The following is a 20,315-nucleotide window of genomic DNA, read 5'->3' on the forward strand; positions in this document are numbered from 1 at the left end:
TAGTGCTCACCCCTTGCCGCTTTTTGTAAGTATATCTGATCATAGCCCTGGAGGTACCCGGACTACCTAGTGTAGTGAAGAACGCAGTACTACTCATACCTAGTACAGGCATAAGAAGAACTACCTACGAAGGCTCGCCTCTGGGGGCAGTATGGGTATGGAAGGAGACCACAGGGTATATGGAGAAGGTGGAAGAGGTCTGAGGTTCTACTGTCACACACGTAACGACTAGTATGTACCTAGGTAGTCATATGTCACACCGCTAGGTACTCCTGTCTACACTAGGTCCACGGGTAGGAGAAAGGACCAAAAAGAGCAAAAATAGCAGTGGCCGTGAGTCGAACACGGGACTTCAAGATTTGCAATCTTACACTCTAGCCAACTGAGTTACCACTGCTCGTTATGTCATCATTAAGTTAGCATTTTGTATTTATCAGGTTATTGATTAAAGTAACCAACAATGGGCAACTTGAAGGATGGTAAGTATAGTAATGGCCTGAAGGTAATGAGTAATAAGAGTACGGAGTAGGGCGTATAATAATATATGACCTATAGGGAAATAAGTCTACCAGTGGCTATATAAATAGGAGAACCTTGGAAAGGACTAAAAAAATATGATAGCAGCACGTGGCCGTGAGTTGAACACGGTACTTCAAGATTTGCACACTGTGATAACTTGAATTAGTATGAATTTCGGAACTATTGATAAGAGACGAATCCTTACTATAATGCAGCATCGACCGCCCGCTTCACATGAAATGGACTTTTAGGCAAACTTTTCATATTTGACCATTAGTTATCTCTCTTAGTTCTTTCTGTTCAAAATGCTGCTTCGAATGTCTGTCTGACAGGCGTCTCAGTGATCTCTAAATGATCTTCAAGGTGAGAAACTACATTAGGATGGTAATAAATTCGTGGGGGAACTTGAAGTGTAAAGTAAGAATTTAAGATCTCAACAGCGAACAAAAATAAGTATCTCGACAACAACGCATACAGAACCTTGGAAACCTCTGACCTGTCGATTAGGTGATATTCTGAGATCTGGAATTTTTCAATAACACTGTCAATTTTAGAAGAAATAGATGAGGTAGAGTCTTCGAAGCCTGATTAATTTCAATGTGACCTAGTATATCACGTGCAACGCGCAACGCCCTGATCTTATCTCCCCGCATCGATCAACTTGTGTCACTCCTTGTCTATATTGGATACTTTTTTTTTACTATTCTTCTTTGCACCGAAGTACTCGGATAGAAGAGGGGTTAATACGCTCACTTCTACCCACCTGCCCCGCTCACAAGGCTCACTTTATCAAGCCTCACGTTTAATTGCCGTTACTCGAAACCTTCACTGAAGCTTGCTGGAGCTTTCAGTCATGGCGATGGCATTTGCAGGCAAACGCTTGAGCAAGGTACGCAAACATTGTCGGGGCGTGGTGCACTTGTGCCCACGGGAAATATTCTTGCTAACTAAACTTTCTATATTCAGGAGCTCTTGAAGGTACTTTACTCCGCTCGTCGATTACCACCATCCTTGAACGATTTGCACCACGGACAATTTATTTCTGCCATGCATTGACAGCCACGGACTCGAAATCACTTGCTCATACTTGATGGTATTTAGATGAATGAACACCTTCCACCCGGTATCACACTCGTCAAATCCGATACCCTAGAAGAATGGCAGATGGACATTAAGGTCCTGGACGACAACCCACTCTACAAGGACCAGACATACCGATTGAAGTTCACATTTTCAGATAAATACCCCATTGGTACGTCAAATACATCCATGTTTCTCACACTTCAATCCCTTCCGATTTACCCGCCCGAGCCGCGCCCTCAATTCCTCGTCCTCATACAATAGTCCCTCAATTTACACTTTACTCTCTAGAACCTCCAGAGGTCCAGTTCATAGAACTACCCACCACCTCCGATACTCCTCGTCCTATTCCCATCCACCCGCATATCTATAGCAACGGTATCATTTGCCTTGATCTCCTCGGTCGTTCAGGCTGGTCTCCCGTGCAAACCGTTGAAAGCGTCTGCATGAGTTTGCAGAGCATGTTGACAGCCAACACGAAGGACGAACGACCACCCGGTAATAATGATTTCGTTGCTTATAACCGGCGGCGGATTCGGGACATCAACTTCGTTTACGAGGATGATAACGTATAGGCGGGTATCTATTTTCTCATGTCTTTCTGTTCTCAGCGCAGAATGTCTGTCTTTAGAGGCGTTACTGGTTCTTTTTCGTGAAGGGGTGCCTCATTGTGTCATTGCGAAATATTGGCGAGCTCCAATATGCGGTGAGCTCCTTACTCCTAAGTATTTGCATGTTGATGGCGCTGGTGGTGCGGCGAAGATTGAGGCTACTTAATTCTTAGTTCTCTTCTAACACGACATGAATCGGCGGTTAGGAGAGCATATTTTTCTCAGTATCATTATGAACAAGATTCTAATAAATTTCTCTCAGCAAGTCACCTGGCCAGCTATATTGGTATTTACCAAATGTAGTTCTTTTATCCTGGGATTTGCCAAATTTAATAACTCCAATCCTCGTTCATGGAAAGTTCCATGGCAATTTGTTCGGCATTGTGTATTGACCATAGGCACTCCTTCCAGCACTCGAGTCTATGATTAATCCCTCACTCACATGTCCTTTGCCTTGTACTATAAACAGTTATCGTGCTTTTGCTATTCAGCTGATGCGAGTCCCCGGTGCCTGGTTAGCGTACATAGCCCTAAGCCTCATACGAGTCATACCAACCTTTAATCGCTCAGTATTTCAAGTTAGTGCAATTCTTGAGCATCTGCAGAACTTGAATCATGGAAACACATTCGTCACCCTGATGCATCAGCCCTGGAACATCTGAGTATTAAACTCAAACACCCTACAATCCAATCATCATATACTCTCTTATCTAGGGCTACAATGCATTTCGTCATCGCATGAATCTCAATATAGCACCTCTTTCACCAAAAACTCAAAAAGATACCAAGACGCGTATACCAACCTGACATCCGAACTCCCCCCCGAGCACGGAATCACAAATCCCAGATCCAAGATCCAACCCAGACCCCGGTAAACCCGGCAAAGATTCAAAATCCAAGCCCCTTGAGCTCTAGCTTCGAAGATCAGCTGAGCTATACGCCTTTTACTAGTCAGAATACAGGATAGGGAGGGATCCGATTGGCGCTATTAACATTTGAACCTGACGTTGCTAAATTCTTGATAGAAATAGGGTAGGAGCTTAAGGGAATCCTTGCATATCATCCGACCTGGACATCAGATTTTGTGGTATAAATGTAGAAACTTGCATGGCGATTCGCTCTCTTTTAAAAAAGTTTCCCCCTGCATTCTTGTGGTGAAAAATTTGGTGTGCTGGTTGGTGGGATTCTGCACGCGAAGGCGTGTGGAATGTGGTGAAGCTGTCGAGAATTATCCGATCAATTAAAGCTCTGTTGGATTTTGTAGATATAATATGTAGGCTTGGAGCTCTGAGGATGTAGATTTGTGAAGAGTGATTTAGTACTTGTTGAAGTTTGTTGGATATTCATCATGTCGGAAAAGGAGACTACTGATCGAGGTTTGCGGAGGTTGAATCTCGGCATTGCTTTGATGTTAGCTGCTTCAGCTACGTCTGGGTATAATGCTAGTCAGATTAACAGTTTGTTGGTGCTGCCAGAGTGTAAGTTCCCTGAGCTTGGATCAGTCTGAATCTTGCTTCTTTTTCTTCCTTCTCGCACTCTGGTTTGTTCTATATGAAACTGACGAACATCGCAGTTAAGGATTACTTGAGTGATCTCAGCTCCAGTGCTGAAGGCTTAATCATTGCTGCTGTTTCGCTTGGTGCCTTCTTAGCTTTTATCCCTGCCTCCTATGTTGCCGACCAACTAGGCCGTCGAATCTGCGTTTGTATCGGTTCCACCCTCGTCATCCTCGCGGCTATCATCCAGGTGGCAGTCACGCATCCATGGGTATTCTTCGGTGCTCGGATAGTCACTGGAGCGGGTGTGGGCTTTTCGCAAACAGCTGCACCATTGCTCATCGCCGAGGTAGCCCATCCTCGTCAACGTCGAATTCTCACTGGACTTTATAATGCGGTGTGGTTCTGTGGCTCGATTACAGCTGCCGCTATAGCCTTTGCGACCTTATCTATTCCAAATAGTTGGTCATGGCGAGCTCCATGTGTCTTGCAAATACTTTATCCGATCTTTCAGTTGATCGGGTTGTTCGTTATTCCGGAGAGTCCCAGATGGCTTGTTTCAAAGGACAGAGTCGGAGAAGCCCGGGCTATGTTGACACGGTATCATGGAAATGGCGATATCAGCAGTCCGCTTGTCGAAGAGGAATTCGATCAGATCTGCAATAGTATTCGTGCAGAGGCCGATCTTAAGGAGAGCTCGGGGTGGAGTGCATTCCTGAGAACCCGAGGTAATGTGCATCGGCTATCGATCTGTATTCTGCTGGGTTTTATGCAAGAGTGGACCGGCAATGGTATGTGTCAACGGATATTTTCCCGATGTTCTACTTTATTCAGGATTCTAGTCTCTAACATCAAACTTAGGTGTCACTTCCTACTATCTCCCTCCTATCCTAGGTTCAGTCGGTATCAAAGATGCCTCGCATCAAGCAGCTGTCAATATCAGTCTCCAGTTTTGGAATCTCATATTTGCTGTTGGTGGCGCCAGCACCTCGGATAGATATGGACGACGTACTCTCTGGCTTAGTGCAACGACATTAATGACGATCTTCTTATCAACATCAACAGTCATGGCAGGCCTCTTTGCTCAACTGCATATTTTTGAAGCAGGCATTGCCGTTGTGCCCATGCTTTTCCTCTTCTGTGCAGCTTATGACTTTGCATATATGCCACTGTTTATCGCATACCCTGCTGAGATCCTCCCTTATCAACTTCGTGCCAAGGGTCTCGCCATCACATTGACAACGGATTCGCTGGCTTGTTTCTTTAATCAGTATGTTAATCCCGTGGCGTTCCGGGCACTTGCGTGGAGGTACTTTTGTATCTATATTGGGTGTCTTGTGTTTTTCTTGGGCGTGATATACTTTGTGTTCCCAGAGACACAGGGAAGATCTTTGGAAGAAGTGGCGCAGATTTTTGAAGACTCGGATGATAAGGATGTGAAAGCTATCAGTCCTGTCGAGTCCGAGGACTTTCACACTGCTTCCTTTGCAGCGAAGTCTGAAAGTTGAGCATGTGCATCTCAGTGGGAAGAGCATATATTGTATACGACTGTTGATGGTTGGGTTCCATCGCGCTTGGTTCAGGTTCAAGTTGTCTCTTATGTTGGGCCATTGTGGCGATGCTTGCAGCTATTCTTATATATTGTATGTGGAGGTTAGTTTCAACGGGGTTATTACTAGTTTACCTACTAAGTAGCATTATATAGCAGATGAATTTATTGATTAACTACTGCATAGAAACGTACAAGGAGATTTTATTGTATCAAGTAAAATGTCTGTTCATCCAAATTTCAAGTTCCCTTCAAGTTGATATGACTTCCAAGGTTGTTCCAAGGTTTGAAAAATAATCTCTAGGATTATGCCCAGGTGGCAATAATCACCAGCGTTCCAAAGTTCTTTGGGAAATAATATCAGCCCCAGAGCCATACCTAGCACCTGGGCAATAAACACCACTGGCAGCGCTCCCAGGTTGTTTGGGAAAACATCACCTGATCCTCTCACTCAGCTAGGTACTGCCTGGGTAGGTATCCATATATCACCTTCATTCTGACCACCCAGGTGGTATTCTTTACTACTACTACACCATGACCACATGGCTGATACTAGCACATTCCATCATCTATCAGGTACTCCAGCATCTTGATATCAGGCTGATTACTTAAAGTTGACTCCACATGTGCAACTATACTTCCAAGGTTACCTCAGGCTTTCGGCTTTAAACACCGAACTCCGCCGGGCATCTGGACGAGTCCGATCAATGTCATTTCAAGTTTACGTCTTTGTATACCTAGGGAAATAATCAGTCTCGTCGATTCTTCTTACTAGGTAATACCCTACCTTGACTCATTGCTATTATTGGATTGTTCTCATGTTCTTTACTTAAACTCCGCGACAATGAGTTTCAAACGATGGATTTGAAGTATCTTATTTGATCCCCTTGCAGATGACAGCAGTGAGCACTACAAACCCTCTAGAAACAATATCTCCGGAGTAATTCCGCCAAGTATAAGACCAACAAGGATTCGGGCTTATGACCCCTCATTGATGATTACAAAACTCCGTCTCAAAGACTCTACATACATCGTGTCAACTCTCCGTCTATCCTTTCATCTTCATCAACTCTCAACTACCCTTTGCTTTCTACGATTAACAAACAGCCATGGCCGCAGTACCTAACGGCATTCATAACCCCGGAACCGCAGATGGCTGGCATGGCGTCATTCCCAGTGCTGAATTCCCAGCCGAAAGAGACCGCTATCACCTATACATCGGACTTTTCTGTCAATTCGCCCATCGCGCAAATTTTGTCCGTCATCTCAAAGGCCTGGCGGATTTCATTGATATCAGCATCGTAAAACCGTATCCGAAGAGTGACGAGGGATGGCGATTCCCAAGCTCGGACGAGGAGTATTCCGGTGCGACAGTCGACCATTTGTTCGGGGAAGATTACCTGCATAAGATCTATTTCCGGGCGGATCCTGAGTACAAGGGTCGTTACTCGGTACCCGTGTTATGGGATCAGAAGGCTGGGACTATCGTTTGTAATGTATACCACCCAAGCCTCATTCCACTCATGTCAGTCCAATACTAACAATATGCATAGGAGAGCGCTGAATTACTTCGGTGGCTTCCTACAGCTTTTAACGAGCTTCTCCCTGCAACACTCGCATCGGTTGATCTTTACCCATCGCATTTGCGAGCGAAAATTGACTCGATCACGTCCTGGATGCAAGATGATATCAATTTCGGTGTGTACAAGGCAGGGTTTTCGCCAACCCAAGAAGTCTACGAGAAGAATGTTGTGCCAGTCTTTGGTGCACTGAATAAGATTGAACAAATAATTGCCCAGAATGGAGGTCCCTTTGTCTTGGGGAAAGAAATCACCGAGTTAGATATTCGTCTATATGCGACATTGATTCGATTTGACGTGGGCTACGCTCAGTATTTCAAGTGCAATCTGGGTACTATTCGACATGACTACCCAGTGTTGAATAACTGGTTGAAGGGAATGTACTGGGACGTTGAGGCGTCACGGGCATCTACTAACTTCAAGCATATCAAGGAAAATGTAAGTCCTATACTCAGCTGCTGGGTTCTCAAGACTGATCAATTTTAGTATACCAAGAGCACCAATCCAAACGCAATCACACATATGGGTCCATTCCCTGACATTGAAGAAGGTGTCGAAAGGCATTGGAGTAGATTGGTTGTAGGTGGAGTTAAGCATCCGGCAGTCTTGGAATATGAGCAGACTTTGCCAAATCTCCCCTAGATTTTATCCCTGCTATTAAGCTCTGGGGATGAACACAGATCAACTTGAACACAATGATATCATTTCAATTACAGGCAGTCAACACAGATAGTATACATAAAAACGCCCAGCCAGAGTAAGATGCACACGAAACCCTAGTATATACAAAAAACGTGAGACATTAAATCATTTTACCGGGTAGGCCAGTTTCCCTTCCATTGCACATAGTGCTGTTCTTCTTCGTCATCGATAACAATCACCATCCACACACCGACTTCCCCATTATTCGCCAATAGTGGCGTACAGTGGATCCAGCGATATCGACCATTCTCACTAAATCGTGTCACCCACTTGATCCGGGCTGTCACACTGCGACCCGCCATCATAGCATGCAAAATGCTATCTCTCTTTTCACCTGTATCTCCAATCCTTGACAGGAATGATGACTGCATCATACCGGGAATCTGCATAGAGGGGGAAGTGAAGAGAACGCGGAGGGATGGGTATGGTCGAACTAAGAGGTACTGATCAAGGTGTTAGTATATTGATATTCGATTGAGTATCACGGGAGAACATACGTGTTGGTAGACACCAGTCAAAGAACCACCGAGACCTGCTGATGGTTTTGGCAGCTGGGCCTCGCTAAGGCGTTTGTCCGCCTCATCGTCAGGGCTTCCGGGGATAAATAGACGGCTATTTGTTGGGTTGACCCTTTCCTCGATAGGTTGGAACAAGTTGCCACCATACGCATGGATGTTTTGCAGCTCACGCGGGCTGAACAGTTCTCCCATTTCTTGAAATTCGGATTTGGGCTGCTTCCATGGTTCTTCCCTATCTTTCTTTGCCAACTGCTCGGTGAGATTCTGTAATGATTCCATTTGTGCACCTTCCATAGCAAGCCCGGAAACATCGATTTGTGCACCAATAAAGTAGCGAACCTTTCCTTGACTATCGCAAAGAGGAGCGCATTGAAGGAGATTCATAAACGGGGACCCATCGCGGCGGCTGTTCCCATTCGTTAGTCGGATGCTGGAGAGTCAATTGTAGGGCTGGGACGTACTAATTAAGGAAAAGCTCCGAGTGATGCCTCCCGGCTTTAATGGCTTCTCTGAGACGTCTGACACTGTTGGGGTTGGTCTTGGGTCCCTGCAAGAACCGACAATTGCGTCCAAGAACATAGTTCATGCCATATTGTGTAGTTCGGTGGAATTCTGTAAACTGTGGTCAATTCGTGCTCATATAACGTACGTCGGAAATAGCTCTCACCTCCGGAAGCGAAGATAATCGGGTTATCAGGTCGTGATGGATCCGTCAAGCAAAATACTTCTGCCAACGCATCGGCGGTACCCTGAAACTTCTCCGGAAGAGTTCCACGAACCCGTTCTTCCACAACTTTACTTGTGATATTAATGCAGGTAGATGTGATAAAAGCCGGCAGTTCTTCTGCCGTCAAGGCGTTTAGCGCATCTTGCACACGGGCTTCCAAGGCTAAATTAGTGGTAGGTCCCACTGGTTGCTCTGCCGGCTCGATCCCGGCCGGAGGCACATCCACTGAGAGTCTGACCAGAGCATTGACATACTCCAACGCTTTCAAAGCCTTGCATGTATTAAGGTAGTATGTTAACACTGGAGTTGATCCCGGTCGCTCTTGGAGTATGAACTCTCGAAATTGCGCAAGGTATCGCGGGTTCTTCAGAATGGCTAGCATATGTGCTGCTGAGAACATGGAATCCGCTTGGCGCTCAAGTGTGTGTAGTGGGGCCCCATCGCCCTTGTATGGTGCGACCAAATCGTATGATCCATCTTCTTCATCTTCGTCGACGGGGTAAAACTCCTCGGCGCCATTGTTTGGGTTGGTTTCTTGCAACAGAGGCAATTCGTTTACGGTAAAGTGACGGCGTAGTGTTTTCAGTGAAGGCTGTGAGTGCAGCGAAGGCTGCGAGTGGAGGTCCTGGCTAGATTCAGTCGGTGGAGTGGGACTGGTTCCGATCAGCGGCGTATTTGCAAAATTTCTAGAATTGTTTTCTTACCATTGCTCAATATGAACCTGCTCATCTTTGGTGCTTTCGTCATATTCTCGTTGTTGAGCTTTATACTGCGACTCTGGATATTCTGGAGAATAATCATCAAGTACGATCGTAGGCGAGGTCAGCACCGAGGCTGGCTTATGTGGGCGGTCGTCAGGAATGTCGGGGATCTCCATCTTGGTAGTTTTGAAAAATCTCAGGAATTTGCCCATCTCGCGCTGGAGGATCAAGGTCCTTTAAGAAGCTAACCCTGGTCAACAAGTCATGGCCAGATCGTTTAACCGCGTGTCGAGAGCATGGCTTATTGAATTCTATCCACGGTTCCTCTTTCATCCTGAGCGAATGGAGTGTATTTTACACCGCTCCAGTAGAAGAGATCTACATGAACGCAATTTTCGCTCGTACATCTCTCGTACATTTCTTCGATCGATCGGGCGATCGTCAGGTCCACGAGCATAAGATCAGATGCCAGGACGGGCAATGATGTAATTTTGCAAGGCACGGCAACCAAGTGGGTCAAATCCCGATCTTAAACACTTGGAAATGTTCTAAAGTAGTGGAGACAAGGGGTCAGCATCAATGGGCTGAAATCGACATCATAGAAAAAGTTAAGTCGATCATGATCATGATGGTGGATCGAGTTAGATCGGAGAAAAAGATAACCTCGGTCTCTTTGTATAATGAGTACCCACATGAGAATTCTCCTGGAATTCTAATTCAAATCAAATGTCCGAGCTTGAGAATCATAGTTCGAGTTGACAAATTGAAGGAGAATGGATTATTTGTGCCCAAATTCCCCTTCTCACCCCCTAACTTGAGTTTCAAGGTTTGATGCTCGATGCCCAGATCGGGAAGACATCTGAGGGTATTCTTTACCACAAATAGACTAGAACTTCACTGTGCATGTAAGGTAGAAACTTAAATGTCCATGTGATTCAAATCAAATTTTCGTATACGTTTGGCATATGATATAGCATGCAGAACTGACGGTGTCAAATCTGTATTGGGCTCGATATGGATATAACAGCGCCAACGCTATCAATAGAAAAGCTAACGGAAAAAAACAAGCAGGAAAGTTCGCTTTACTGCATAAATCGAATACGGAGAGCTGCAGTATATTGCACAGAAACATTGAATTTCAGGATCTCAAGGGCCTCTCTGTATCAAAACAGACCGGGGATGAATCGTTTAGTCGAGCGATGCCAATCTTCCCATTGCTTTCCAAACTTCTCCTTCAACATGTTCTCTTCGTCTCTCACTCTTGCACTCAGCAACAAGAGACAAATGCCCAGTATAGAAACCCAAACAGTATAGCCCCACCCTGTCATGCCAGTGCTTGATTCTCCGATCCAGCAAGCTGGGGCCGCGTCCCACCTCATGAAGAGTAACATACACCCAACCAATATCGCATTTTGACCTGCATAACCAGGATGCTGTATCCAGCGGTAAATGCCACTTGTCACAAGCTGGTCCGGTGCTGCAAGATTGAAAGTAAAATTGCGACCGAGACCTCCATATGCAGACAATCGTACAGGAGCCCCCACAAGCATCAAAGTGATTGCAATAATCGAGGTCTTACTCCAGGAAAGTAGGGCTGGGTTAACCGATTCCAATTGTGGGCAGATCTGCGCTGTGATATCGGGGAAGTAGCCTGGAACGACGATCAGGAGAGCTTGGTAAATCACGAGAAGAACGAGAACTCCGCGAAAGATATATGGGAATATTCCAGAAAATGGTGCAATGCGATCGACCTTGTGCATCCTTTTCCGCTCTAGAGATGGATTGGGAGGTGTACAGCAAACAGCTGCTAGATAACCTGCCACCACCATGGTGATGGCTAGTATTATGGAACTTGTTTCTGCCATGATAAGAGTTTTCGATAACAAGGCAAGTCACGTCAAAAAACCGAGATATGCACCAGAAATCCAACCTTCAAGCTTGAAGGTTGTTTGTCAGTTCGCGTTGCTGGCGTTCGGAGCCTTGTGTGATCACCGCCAGTCGCTTATCGCTGTGGAGTCGTCGGATGATGGCCGGGGCGAACCCGAACATTCTTCCTTGAAGCTATTTCCCCCTTTATTAGAATCTGATTGAGAATCTCTTTCGTATGGATGTAGAGCGTTGAGCGTTGTTAAATGAGCACTCGAAAAATGATACAGGGATATATCCATGTCCCCTTCGCCAAATTAGGTTTAACCTAAACCAGTTGACAGCAATAATAATAGATGATGGATTGGAAAAGTTAGGAGTGGTACAAATAAAGAATCTGGAATAATTGATTGGAGAGATAGAAGCTTACTCAAACTTGAAACAGCTGAAGTTGAACTGGGAACATTGAAATCGGCCCTGGGGGTGTGTATCAAAGTTGAAGTGAGATGCGAATAGCCTCACTTCGTGCATTTATCATCACACCATCCAGGTGTCATCCTTGATATCTCACTCATTCTTGATTGTTTTTCATTTCGGTGACCAATTATAGAAATTTGGAGTCTGAAAGTATTATAGAAAAAAAATGTCAGAAAAAAACAAACAAACAAAAAGGATTGTCCCCAGGTGAAGCTAGATTTCCGCCGGCTCTCCGGTGTCAACTCAGCCATCGAGTAAGACCCACACCCTCCTGATCCATACCTCTGCCTTAAGAGTCTGAAACCAATATGCCACTAGGCCAGCAGGACTGAGCTACAGTTCTCGTCCCCTTTGACTCAATTAAAAGGGATTTCTCACTCTACTCCGAGTCCTTAAGTTTGCACATGTGCAGCTGCTATTACACGTCTGCCTAGCTCCACTAGGTATGACCGCATGTGTGCACAGGCCTGGGTCTATATTCCTTCCTCATCTAGAGCATGACATCCTTCAGGTACTTCCAAGTTGCCAGTACTACAAGTACCTAGTAGGAAACTCTCATCATTATCACTGGCAGCACGTATGGCATTCCAAGCGATAGTATATGTATACTATTATCAAACCTCAAGTCCTAATAGTGTGAGTAGTACTATTGATTAGACATCTACTACAGATGATACGGAGGAAATACTAGCACTACATATGCCACTTCAAGTTTGCACTGGCATAATCATCTCTCAGGCTCTTCTCTAATACATAGTACTATTACATTCATACTACCCGTACTAGTAGAGTCCTATTATACTTTTAGTTGACCGTGACGAGTCCCAATGGCAATTGATGGCGATAGCCAGAACATTTGAATGGATTCAACGTCAAATCTAATTGCCGTCAAGATTATTTAAGGCGCCCACTGTCAGTCGGAACTCGGATGGAAAAATTTAACTCTCCGCATTGAAAGTCTCCGAATTAGTTATATGTATTTCTAAGCTTATCAAATGGCATAATGAAATTCATACCGAGCATCATTGATGTCAAATTGAGGCTATTATGGTTTCTAACCATCCAATTTGAAAGAATCATGCCTCCTGGTAGTGACATGCAACCTTCCAAGGTTGGAACTATATGATGCCTTAGTAATTGCATGATGCATGGATCCTGGGCCTCGGACCGCTCCCGAGTCGCTGTCAAAGCACCCTTCAACCATCAATGCACAAAGAGTTGGTCTGGTTTGTCAAGTTTCTTTGGATTTGTTATACCTGCATCCTTACGGCCAATTGATGGCTTGTAATATTTGACTTCATTATAAATCTCGGGCAACGTGGGCCCAGACTGGTACTAGCATGTATCAACTGGTTCAAAAGGCAGTGTATAAAAAGTCCGAATTTCCCTCAGTTGAGTACTCCCTTCTTGTACATATTCAAGTTTCCAACACAGTGACATTGATTGAATGATCAACTTTTGAACTTAACCTCACTTACAATCCATATTTATATAAATAATCTTGAGACTATCAAAATGTCTTCGACTGGCAAACATTCCTCCAAGCTCGCCAACCAGCGAGTCCTCATTCTAGGTGGAAGCTCAGGACTCGGCTTTGGCGTCGCCGAAGCTGCATTCGAGCTCGGTGCCCACCTAGTCCTCTGCAGCTCCAATCAAAGCAAGCTGGATGCTGCCGTCGCTCGCATCAAAGAAGCCTATCCCACCCAAGCCGAAAAGCAAAGCATCATAGCCTGCGCTGCCGACCTCTCTGACGTAGCAAACCTCGACGCTACCTTGGAAGCCCTCCTTCAAAAAGCGACAAACAATGGCGCCAACAAGCTGAACCACATCGTGTCCTCGGCTGGTGATGGAGTTGTTTTATCACCGCTGGAGAAAATCAACGCGCAATTGATCTACAAGGTCATGAATGTGCGCCTCGTCGCCCCTGCCACGATGGCCAAGTACATTCCAAAGTACATGGAGGTATCCCCCCTCTAGCTCAATTACTCTCACGAGTGGTGTGCGTGGTCGTCAGCCCCTCCGAGACTGGTCTGTCATTACGACTACTTGTGCCGCGATTGAGGGTCTTAGTCGTGGATTAGCGCTGGATCTGGCTCCTATTCGAGTTAATGCTGTTGCGCCTGGTGTTGTGGATACAGAGCTGTTCGATTCCCTTGCGGACGAACGTGATGCAGCAATGCAAGCTCTTGCCAATGACACGCTTGTTGAAACTCTGGGAAGACCGGAGGATCTAGCAGAGAGTTATGTGTATTTGATGAAGGATCGTTTTGTGACGGGCTCGGTGATTGAGTCGAATGGAGGTGTGCTTTTGAAGTAGACTGATCTGTAAATTAGTATAGGTTATTGAATTTATCTCCACTCTCCACTCCCTTTCACTTTATCTTCCTGGATATACATACATATATATATATATATATATATATATATTCTTTTTGGTGGTAAAAAGTTAGAAACTCACTCATGCTTGTTTCTCCAGGGCTATAGATCTTGCCCGGCGGGATGAGTGGCAAGCCTGAGTCAGCTTAGCTCCGTTATCTCCGCCCGCTGCAGGTTTCCTTGCCCAGGTGGGTTCGAGTCTCTTCACCACATTGTCCGACACAGAGCTGTCATCAGCTCTTACCACCCGCTTCATAGCGCTGGCTGGTTGTTTATTTCAGCAGGGTAGTCCAGAAGTGCCCACGATCATTCAAGATGCAGGGCTTCAGTGAGTTCCATCCGCCCGCCTCAAGGTCCGACACAGGCTAACATGCAATTACAGATATGGGACGGTTCGTCGCAAATCCCCGAGTCCACCCTACATACCAGCTAACATATAGAATAGTTATGTCCCACCGGACCAAGAAGGCCTTATATCTGCGAACAAGTTAGCAGGAAAACACCCTCTCGGCGCGCGCGCCCGACACCTCCACACAACTGGAGCGCTAATCGTCCGCTTCGAAATGCCCTTCGCAGTCTGGTGCACAACATGCAAGCCACACGAAACTATAATCGGACAAGGCGTACGCTTCAATGCCGAGAAAAAGAAAATCGGCAACTACTACTCTACGCCCATATACAGTTTCCGCATGAAGCACACGGTATGCGGGGGGTGGATTGAGATTCGAACGGATCCGCAAAATACGGCGTATGTTGTTCATCAGGGTGGAAGGAAACGAGATACTGGTGATGATAAGGAACTACAACCTGGAGAGATATCTCTACGGATGCCGGGGCTAGACCCAGATCCTGCGGAGAAGGACCCATTCGCGAAAATCGAAGGCAAAGCGGAGGATAAAAAGCGGGCGAGTACGGAGGCTGGTCGGATTATGGAATTACAGGATAGACAGTCTCGGGACTGGGATGATCCATATGCGCAATCTCAGAGATTGAGGAATACGTTTCGGGTTAAGAGGAAAGGGTTAGAGAGCCTTGAAGCGAATCGGGAAGCTTTGAAGGATAAGATGAGCTTGGGTATTGAGCTTGTTGATGAGATAGAGGAGGATCGACAACGGGCTGGACTGGTGGATTTTGGTGGAGATCGGTCTGCTCTTGAGGCTGAGGCTGTGCGAATCACCCGCACTCGACCTATGTTTGAGCAAGCTGGTAAGAAGTCGTCTGATTCTCAGAAGCGTGATAAACATTCACGGAAGACTCGGCGGGATGATGAGGCGGATCGAATTTCAAAACGCAAGGCTTCCTTACGGCATGAGCTAACTGGCAATACGCGTGCGGTTGTGGATCCATTCTTGAATGATGTTGGTGAAAATCAAGATATTTGGAAGCTGGGTGTGAAACGGAAGAGACCTGCCTCGCCAGCCATAAAAAGCGATGCAGAAGCAGATGCCGATGCCACTGACTCCTCCACTGAGAAGACTTCTAAGTCTAGTCCAGTGGAGGACTGTTCAGAGAAGAAATACAACGGACCGCCAGCTGGACCAACCCCAGCACTGGTGAGCTATGCATCTGATTCAGACTAAAGGGCATTAATATGCCAACTTGAAGTATATATACATAATTTGATACCCCAAAAGGCCTTCAAGGTCTTTTCAATGTGCCAAAAGCTCTCTTCGTAGTTTTAAGTATACCATCTAAAGTCTAGTAGCCTTACTAGGTAGTTATATCGGGTATCATATTGCTGTCAACATTCTATTTGGCCCAAGGCGCCTTTGTGGGCACTTGACCTCCATCTCCTGGCAGTGGCGCAGCTTGAGAAGCTGCCCAGGGAGCTCTCGTCGGAGCCATAGGGCCGGGAGGCATCCGGGATGTGTCGGGAAGAGTTGAGATCGAAGCCGGAGGGCCATTCCTTTGCGCAGCTGCCCAAGGTGCTGCAGTAGGTCCCATAGGAGGTGCACGAGATCCCGCTCCTGCAGTAGCCCATGGTGCCTTTGTTCCTGCATCCACTGTTGGTCGAGCAGGAGTCGATGACACACCTCCATCTGGTACAACAGGCCGAGCTTGGGGACCAGAGGTTGAGTGCACTGTAGTGGGAGGTGCTACTGCATTGGGATCTCGTTCCCAGCTAAACAAAGATCCAAATGGGAAATGCTGTACCACAGGGAACTTGGACAGAACCTCTGCGTTATACATCTTCACCATCCCCTGTAGACAAGATTCATTAGTGGTGAGTTGAATACGACTGAATATGAGATGACACACCTTGTTGATCTTGCCCCAGCCAGCTCGGATGCCGGAGATATCATACAGCATGGGGCTGTGTTCCCAGAATGGACCCTTTTTCACATCATGAATGAACCCAACTGCTGAAAAGTACATATTGGTCTTCCTTTCCCTTTCAACCGCGTTTGCCTTGGCAACTCCACCTGGATCAGGCGCGCCTGGGAGTGAGCCTTCTTCAGGAATGAGATCTGCCTTGTTGATGGCTGGGGATAGCTGTGCGGAACCAAAAATATAAGGAATGAAAGAGCTATCATCAAGTCCCCAGACACCATGAGACCCAGCTGGTTCCAGGGTGTATGTTTTTATCAAAGCCCGAATCAGTTCAAGGTATCTAGATTTTCGTTGTTAGGTCATCTCAACAAAGGGGGAATGGGCGTTTTAAGCATACGGTTCAATAACCCCAAGGACCATAGCTCTCTCCTCGACACCAGACTCTGATTGTGGGAATCCATTGAGCTTCCAGATAGCTGCCAGAAATGCCAAAAAACTTAGCTCATGTCCAGTTCCATAGTCCAACCGTTGACCACTTCCCCAGCTACCAAGAAAGTATGCCTTCAGTTCAGCCTCTGCTGTAGGCCCAGCTGGGTCTGCTGAGGGGGTATCCAAAAGCTCCGCAGGCAAACAATCCCTAAGCAGATCTGAGGCTCTTTCAGCCAAAACTTCATGCCATCTTCGAAAGCTGATATTTCCAAATCGCCGCGGTCCATTGTCCGGTGGAACCTCCTGTATTAAATCTTCGACCTTGGAGAGCAACACTTGAAGCTGGCGGATAGGCGCAGAGAACTGGACTGCATCGGTCCCGATGGGCCAACTCTGTGAGGTTCCATCGGGAAGTTTCGAGGGGAACATCGAGCGATTGAGTTGTAGAAGGAAGGTCATGATATCAGTGTAGGCTTTTGACACCAAGAAGGCGGAAACATCTTGCGACTCGTGGATCTTTTTGCCTGGAGCGATAAAATCGTGAGGGATTGACGCATCCAATTTAGAGAGATTACGGACAGAACGGCCGTCCGTATTCATTTTGAATTATTCGTGTAGGGGAGAAGTTTGCAAAAGCTCGAAGACTGTTCAGAATGAAAAGTGTTTAGATAGTGAGCGGGGTGGAGGGGACATCTGGAAATCAGGAATGACGCGTGCGGCAGGTTCGCCGAGATTTGTTATATAGACACCCCAGCTAAACAACTTGTGGTTTGCAAGCCCCTATACAACATTTGAAGTATACGGCCACCAAATAATTATCTTCTCTAAATTACTAAGTCCCAATTCCAATCTTTGGAGGTCAAGCTACTACATGTAAAAGAGATTTCTAAAGGTAGAATAGCAGGTACCTACAGAGGTACCTATACTACAGGTACTTAGAAGCATAAGGAGGTAGGTAACCGTACCGCCAGTGGTAGATAAGAGCCTTGGAATGATTAGAGGAAGATAAAAGCACGAATTTACTGGTCTAGCCAACTACTATAAATAATAGAATATACAAATGCCCATGGGTATCTGCTTATACTGGCCCCGGACAAGTTAACCGTATTCAAGGAAAGGGGTGTCCATTTAACAAGGCCTAATGCTCCACCCGAGCTTCTTCAGCTCAACTCTTTACTCCACCAGAAATCGGGATCCCTTGCATTTTAGTGTGGTTTTCCCACGCATTCGCCTTTGACACGCGACTATCGCTCGCGATGCCCTTGATCAAGAAAAGAAGGCTTCACAATTCTACAAATCAATCTCTGAACTTCCTCAATGAAATTAATAGTAGCTACGCGCCGCGTCAGAAAAAGACCCCACGTACAGATATCCACGATATTCCTGAATCACCGGAGCCACCGACTATCCGCAGAAATGGAGTACAAAATCGACTTCAAAACCGAGATCGAGAACCGCTCTCAACATTAAAAGACGTTGAAGCCGATGAAGAGCCCTCCGAGTCCTCTTCAGATGATCAACAGACGGACGATGCGCCTGTACAGGTGCCCCTCAAAAATGGCGACGATGAACACGAGAGCGATGAGGAATCAGAGGATGAAGAGGAGAACCAAATGGGGAACCAGTTTATACAATTAGGACTACAGGGGGGGAAATGTGCGATTAGAGGATGCGGAGGAGTCACAAGTACTCGAGGCGCCAGAGAGTCCTGGGGTTCAGGAGTCAGAGGAGGCTTCTGAGCCAGAAAAAAGCCCTGAGCCAGAGGATAGCCCAGGGTCAGAGGATAGTCCGGGGCCAGAGATCATCCAGGCGCCTCAGATGCCGGAGGGGGCCCGAGAGTCGGGGGGGGCCTCAAGAGTCCCAAGAGCTTCGAGGATCAGAAGATCTCCGGCGGCCAGAGGATTCTTGGAATCCAGAAGATTTTTGGTGGCGAGATGACTCTCGGAAGCAAAAGGACTTCCAGGAGCCAGCGGAGCCAGAGAAAGACGAAGACTACGTAGAAGGGAGCGAGGAGGAAGATGATGACGAAGAAGAGAATCAACGACCACCTTCCGAAACACCCCAGGCTGTCATTGAAAACAGCACAACCGTCGTCATTTACGACAAAAATCAGTCAAAGCAACCACAGCCGAGAACTCGGTCGAACAAACGACGTCAGGAAGCACTTCAGACTGAGACGGAGGAAATTCAAACAAGTCAAAAGCGCTTTCCCGATCCCAAGGAAGACTTTCCGGATTACGAAGATCTTCCTCGGGATGACCCTGACTTAATGGAATGGCTAAGAAAGAAAGTCGAAGGAACTCGCATGAGCGATGATTGGCTAGAGTTCTATGTGGGCGCCTACAAATTGCCTGAATATGTGTCTGGACCCATGCCCAGTTCTTTCGAAAATGCACTTGAGTTGCTGGCACGTCAGCTGGAGCTGCATGTTGACCTGGAAGATCGACCAGCTGCCCAGAACGTACCAGTTAATTTCAAGTCTGACGCAAATAATCTGTGCGCGGATGTCATTGCCGAGGTCGAAGGGATACTGAATTTTCCTGATATACCGCAGTCTGAAGCTGATCCCGAAAAGGCAGGAGAATTGGTCGTCGACCTTGAGGGCTACTTGCTGCCGGAACTAGCGTCCCTGGTAGTCATGGCGTTCAAGACCTACACTCGATTTGGACCTGGGGAATCGGCCAGCTCTCCTCTCCTCAACAGTCTAGACGTTCTTTTCAAAATCGCCAATCGTATTGATGTGCTAAGAGACTATTATATGACATCGCGCAATCGACAACGATCATGGAAACTTGGCATGTTCGCCAAGCGTATCAAGGACGCTTTAAGGAAGGGCAAGCTCAGGATGTTTGTCACGGGCGATGCTTAGAACCCCAGCGAGGACCGTGACGTGGAAGATACCCCATCCGTGTTTGACATGAGGTTATGAAGAGGCGCTCCGTGACACATTACGGAGATAAAAATCCGAGACACAGCTGGCTGGTCAATTCACGGTCCAAAATCCCATACTCCAAGATTCAGAGCTTCAATGTTCGCATAAACTTGTTTGTTTCGGATTTCAAAGATGTGGGTGGGTGGATGGTATGCTCTCCACTTTTCATCTTTTCAATTCTTGTATAATAGCACTCTTAATATACCCATTTTCCTGTCAAAATGTTTCAATATCATTTCAACTTGAATCTATACTGTAATATTCTCCAGTTGTTCATCTCAGAGATCTCGGGGTTCCGGTTGGTTCGGGTTACGCGGGCGTGAACCGTGGATCCCATTGTTTTGATTCAGAAAAAAGGGGTTTCGCGTGTAATCAAGCTAGAACACCTTAGGTATCTGATGAGTTTCAAATTGATTGAAAACTACCAGCGGGGATTCTTAGAATTCGAGGTTGAAAACCCCCCAAGGCTATACAATGGGGT

At 46.3% G+C, this 20,315-nt stretch overlaps 9 protein-coding genes across 9 annotated transcripts; 6 read left to right on the forward strand and 3 right to left on the reverse strand.

The window, feature by feature from the left end:
• Nucleotides 1-1,372: 1,372 nt before the first annotated feature.
• Nucleotides 1,373-2,174, forward strand: N7483_008513 (ubiquitin-conjugating enzyme E2; the record flags this gene model as incomplete). Its single annotated transcript, XM_057091940.1, has 4 exons — nt 1,373-1,408; nt 1,486-1,497; nt 1,621-1,771; nt 1,891-2,174. The coding sequence occupies 4 exons, from the start codon at nt 1,373-1,375 to the stop codon at nt 2,172-2,174; spliced, it is 483 nt and encodes a 160-aa protein (XP_056943114.1).
• A 1,384-nt stretch (nt 2,175-3,558) lies between these two features.
• On the forward strand, nt 3,559-5,214 carry N7483_008514 (uncharacterized protein; the record flags this gene model as incomplete). The annotated part of the gene is made up of 3 exons (XM_057091941.1): nt 3,559-3,688; nt 3,784-4,497; nt 4,568-5,214. 3 exons carry the CDS (start codon nt 3,559-3,561, stop codon nt 5,212-5,214), a joined length of 1,491 nt encoding a protein of 496 aa, XP_056943115.1.
• Nucleotides 5,215-6,364: 1,150 nt separating this feature from the next.
• Nucleotides 6,365-7,477, forward strand: N7483_008515 (uncharacterized protein; the record flags this gene model as incomplete). The annotated part of the gene is made up of 3 exons (XM_057091942.1): nt 6,365-6,742; nt 6,809-7,273; nt 7,322-7,477. 3 exons carry the CDS (start codon nt 6,365-6,367, stop codon nt 7,475-7,477), a joined length of 999 nt encoding a protein of 332 aa, XP_056943116.1.
• A 176-nt stretch (nt 7,478-7,653) lies between these two features.
• N7483_008516 (PAS-associated C-terminal) lies at nt 7,654-9,659 on the reverse strand (the record flags this gene model as incomplete). The annotated part of the gene is made up of 5 exons (XM_057091943.1): nt 7,654-7,980; nt 8,035-8,461; nt 8,517-8,667; nt 8,723-9,435; nt 9,487-9,659. Coding segments are annotated over 5 exons (1,791 nt in total), but the record flags the coding sequence as incomplete, so codon positions are not given.
• Nucleotides 9,660-10,646: 987 nt separating this feature from the next.
• On the reverse strand, nt 10,647-11,312 carry N7483_008517 (methyltransferase family protein; the record flags this gene model as incomplete). The annotated part of the gene is made up of 1 exon (XM_057091944.1): nt 10,647-11,312. One exon carries the CDS (start codon nt 11,310-11,312, stop codon nt 10,647-10,649), a length of 666 nt encoding a protein of 221 aa, XP_056943118.1.
• Nucleotides 11,313-13,341: 2,029 nt separating this feature from the next.
• On the forward strand, nt 13,342-14,143 carry N7483_008518 (SDR family NAD(P)-dependent oxidoreductase; the record flags this gene model as incomplete). The annotated part of the gene is made up of 2 exons (XM_057091945.1): nt 13,342-13,766; nt 13,822-14,143. The coding sequence occupies 2 exons, from the start codon at nt 13,342-13,344 to the stop codon at nt 14,141-14,143; spliced, it is 747 nt and encodes a 248-aa protein (XP_056943119.1).
• Nucleotides 14,144-14,517: 374 nt separating this feature from the next.
• Nucleotides 14,518-15,782, forward strand: N7483_008519 (Saf4/Yju2 family protein; the record flags this gene model as incomplete). The annotated part of the gene is made up of 3 exons (XM_057091946.1): nt 14,518-14,530; nt 14,585-14,594; nt 14,648-15,782. The coding sequence occupies 3 exons, from the start codon at nt 14,518-14,520 to the stop codon at nt 15,780-15,782; spliced, it is 1,158 nt and encodes a 385-aa protein (XP_056943120.1).
• Nucleotides 15,783-15,951: 169 nt separating this feature from the next.
• On the reverse strand, nt 15,952-17,502 carry N7483_008520 (serine/threonine-protein phosphatase 2A activator; the record flags this gene model as incomplete). Its single annotated transcript, XM_057091947.1, has 3 exons — nt 15,952-16,404; nt 16,462-16,813; nt 16,871-17,502. The coding sequence occupies 3 exons, from the start codon at nt 17,500-17,502 to the stop codon at nt 15,952-15,954; spliced, it is 1,437 nt and encodes a 478-aa protein (XP_056943121.1).
• Nucleotides 17,503-17,608: 106 nt separating this feature from the next.
• N7483_008521 (uncharacterized protein) lies at nt 17,609-19,771 on the forward strand (the record flags this gene model as incomplete). Its single annotated transcript, XM_057091948.1, has 3 exons — nt 17,609-17,624; nt 18,376-18,526; nt 18,742-19,771. The coding sequence occupies 3 exons, from the start codon at nt 17,609-17,611 to the stop codon at nt 19,769-19,771; spliced, it is 1,197 nt and encodes a 398-aa protein (XP_056943122.1).
• Between the last annotated feature and the right edge of the window lie 544 nt (nt 19,772-20,315).

The sequence above is a fragment of the Penicillium malachiteum genome, assembly GCF_028827825.1.
Source record: "Penicillium malachiteum strain IBT 17515 chromosome Unknown utg000004l:1.0-4883003.0:1.0-4884900.0, whole genome shotgun sequence".
Lineage (NCBI taxonomy): Eukaryota > Fungi > Ascomycota > Eurotiomycetes > Eurotiales > Aspergillaceae > Penicillium > Penicillium malachiteum.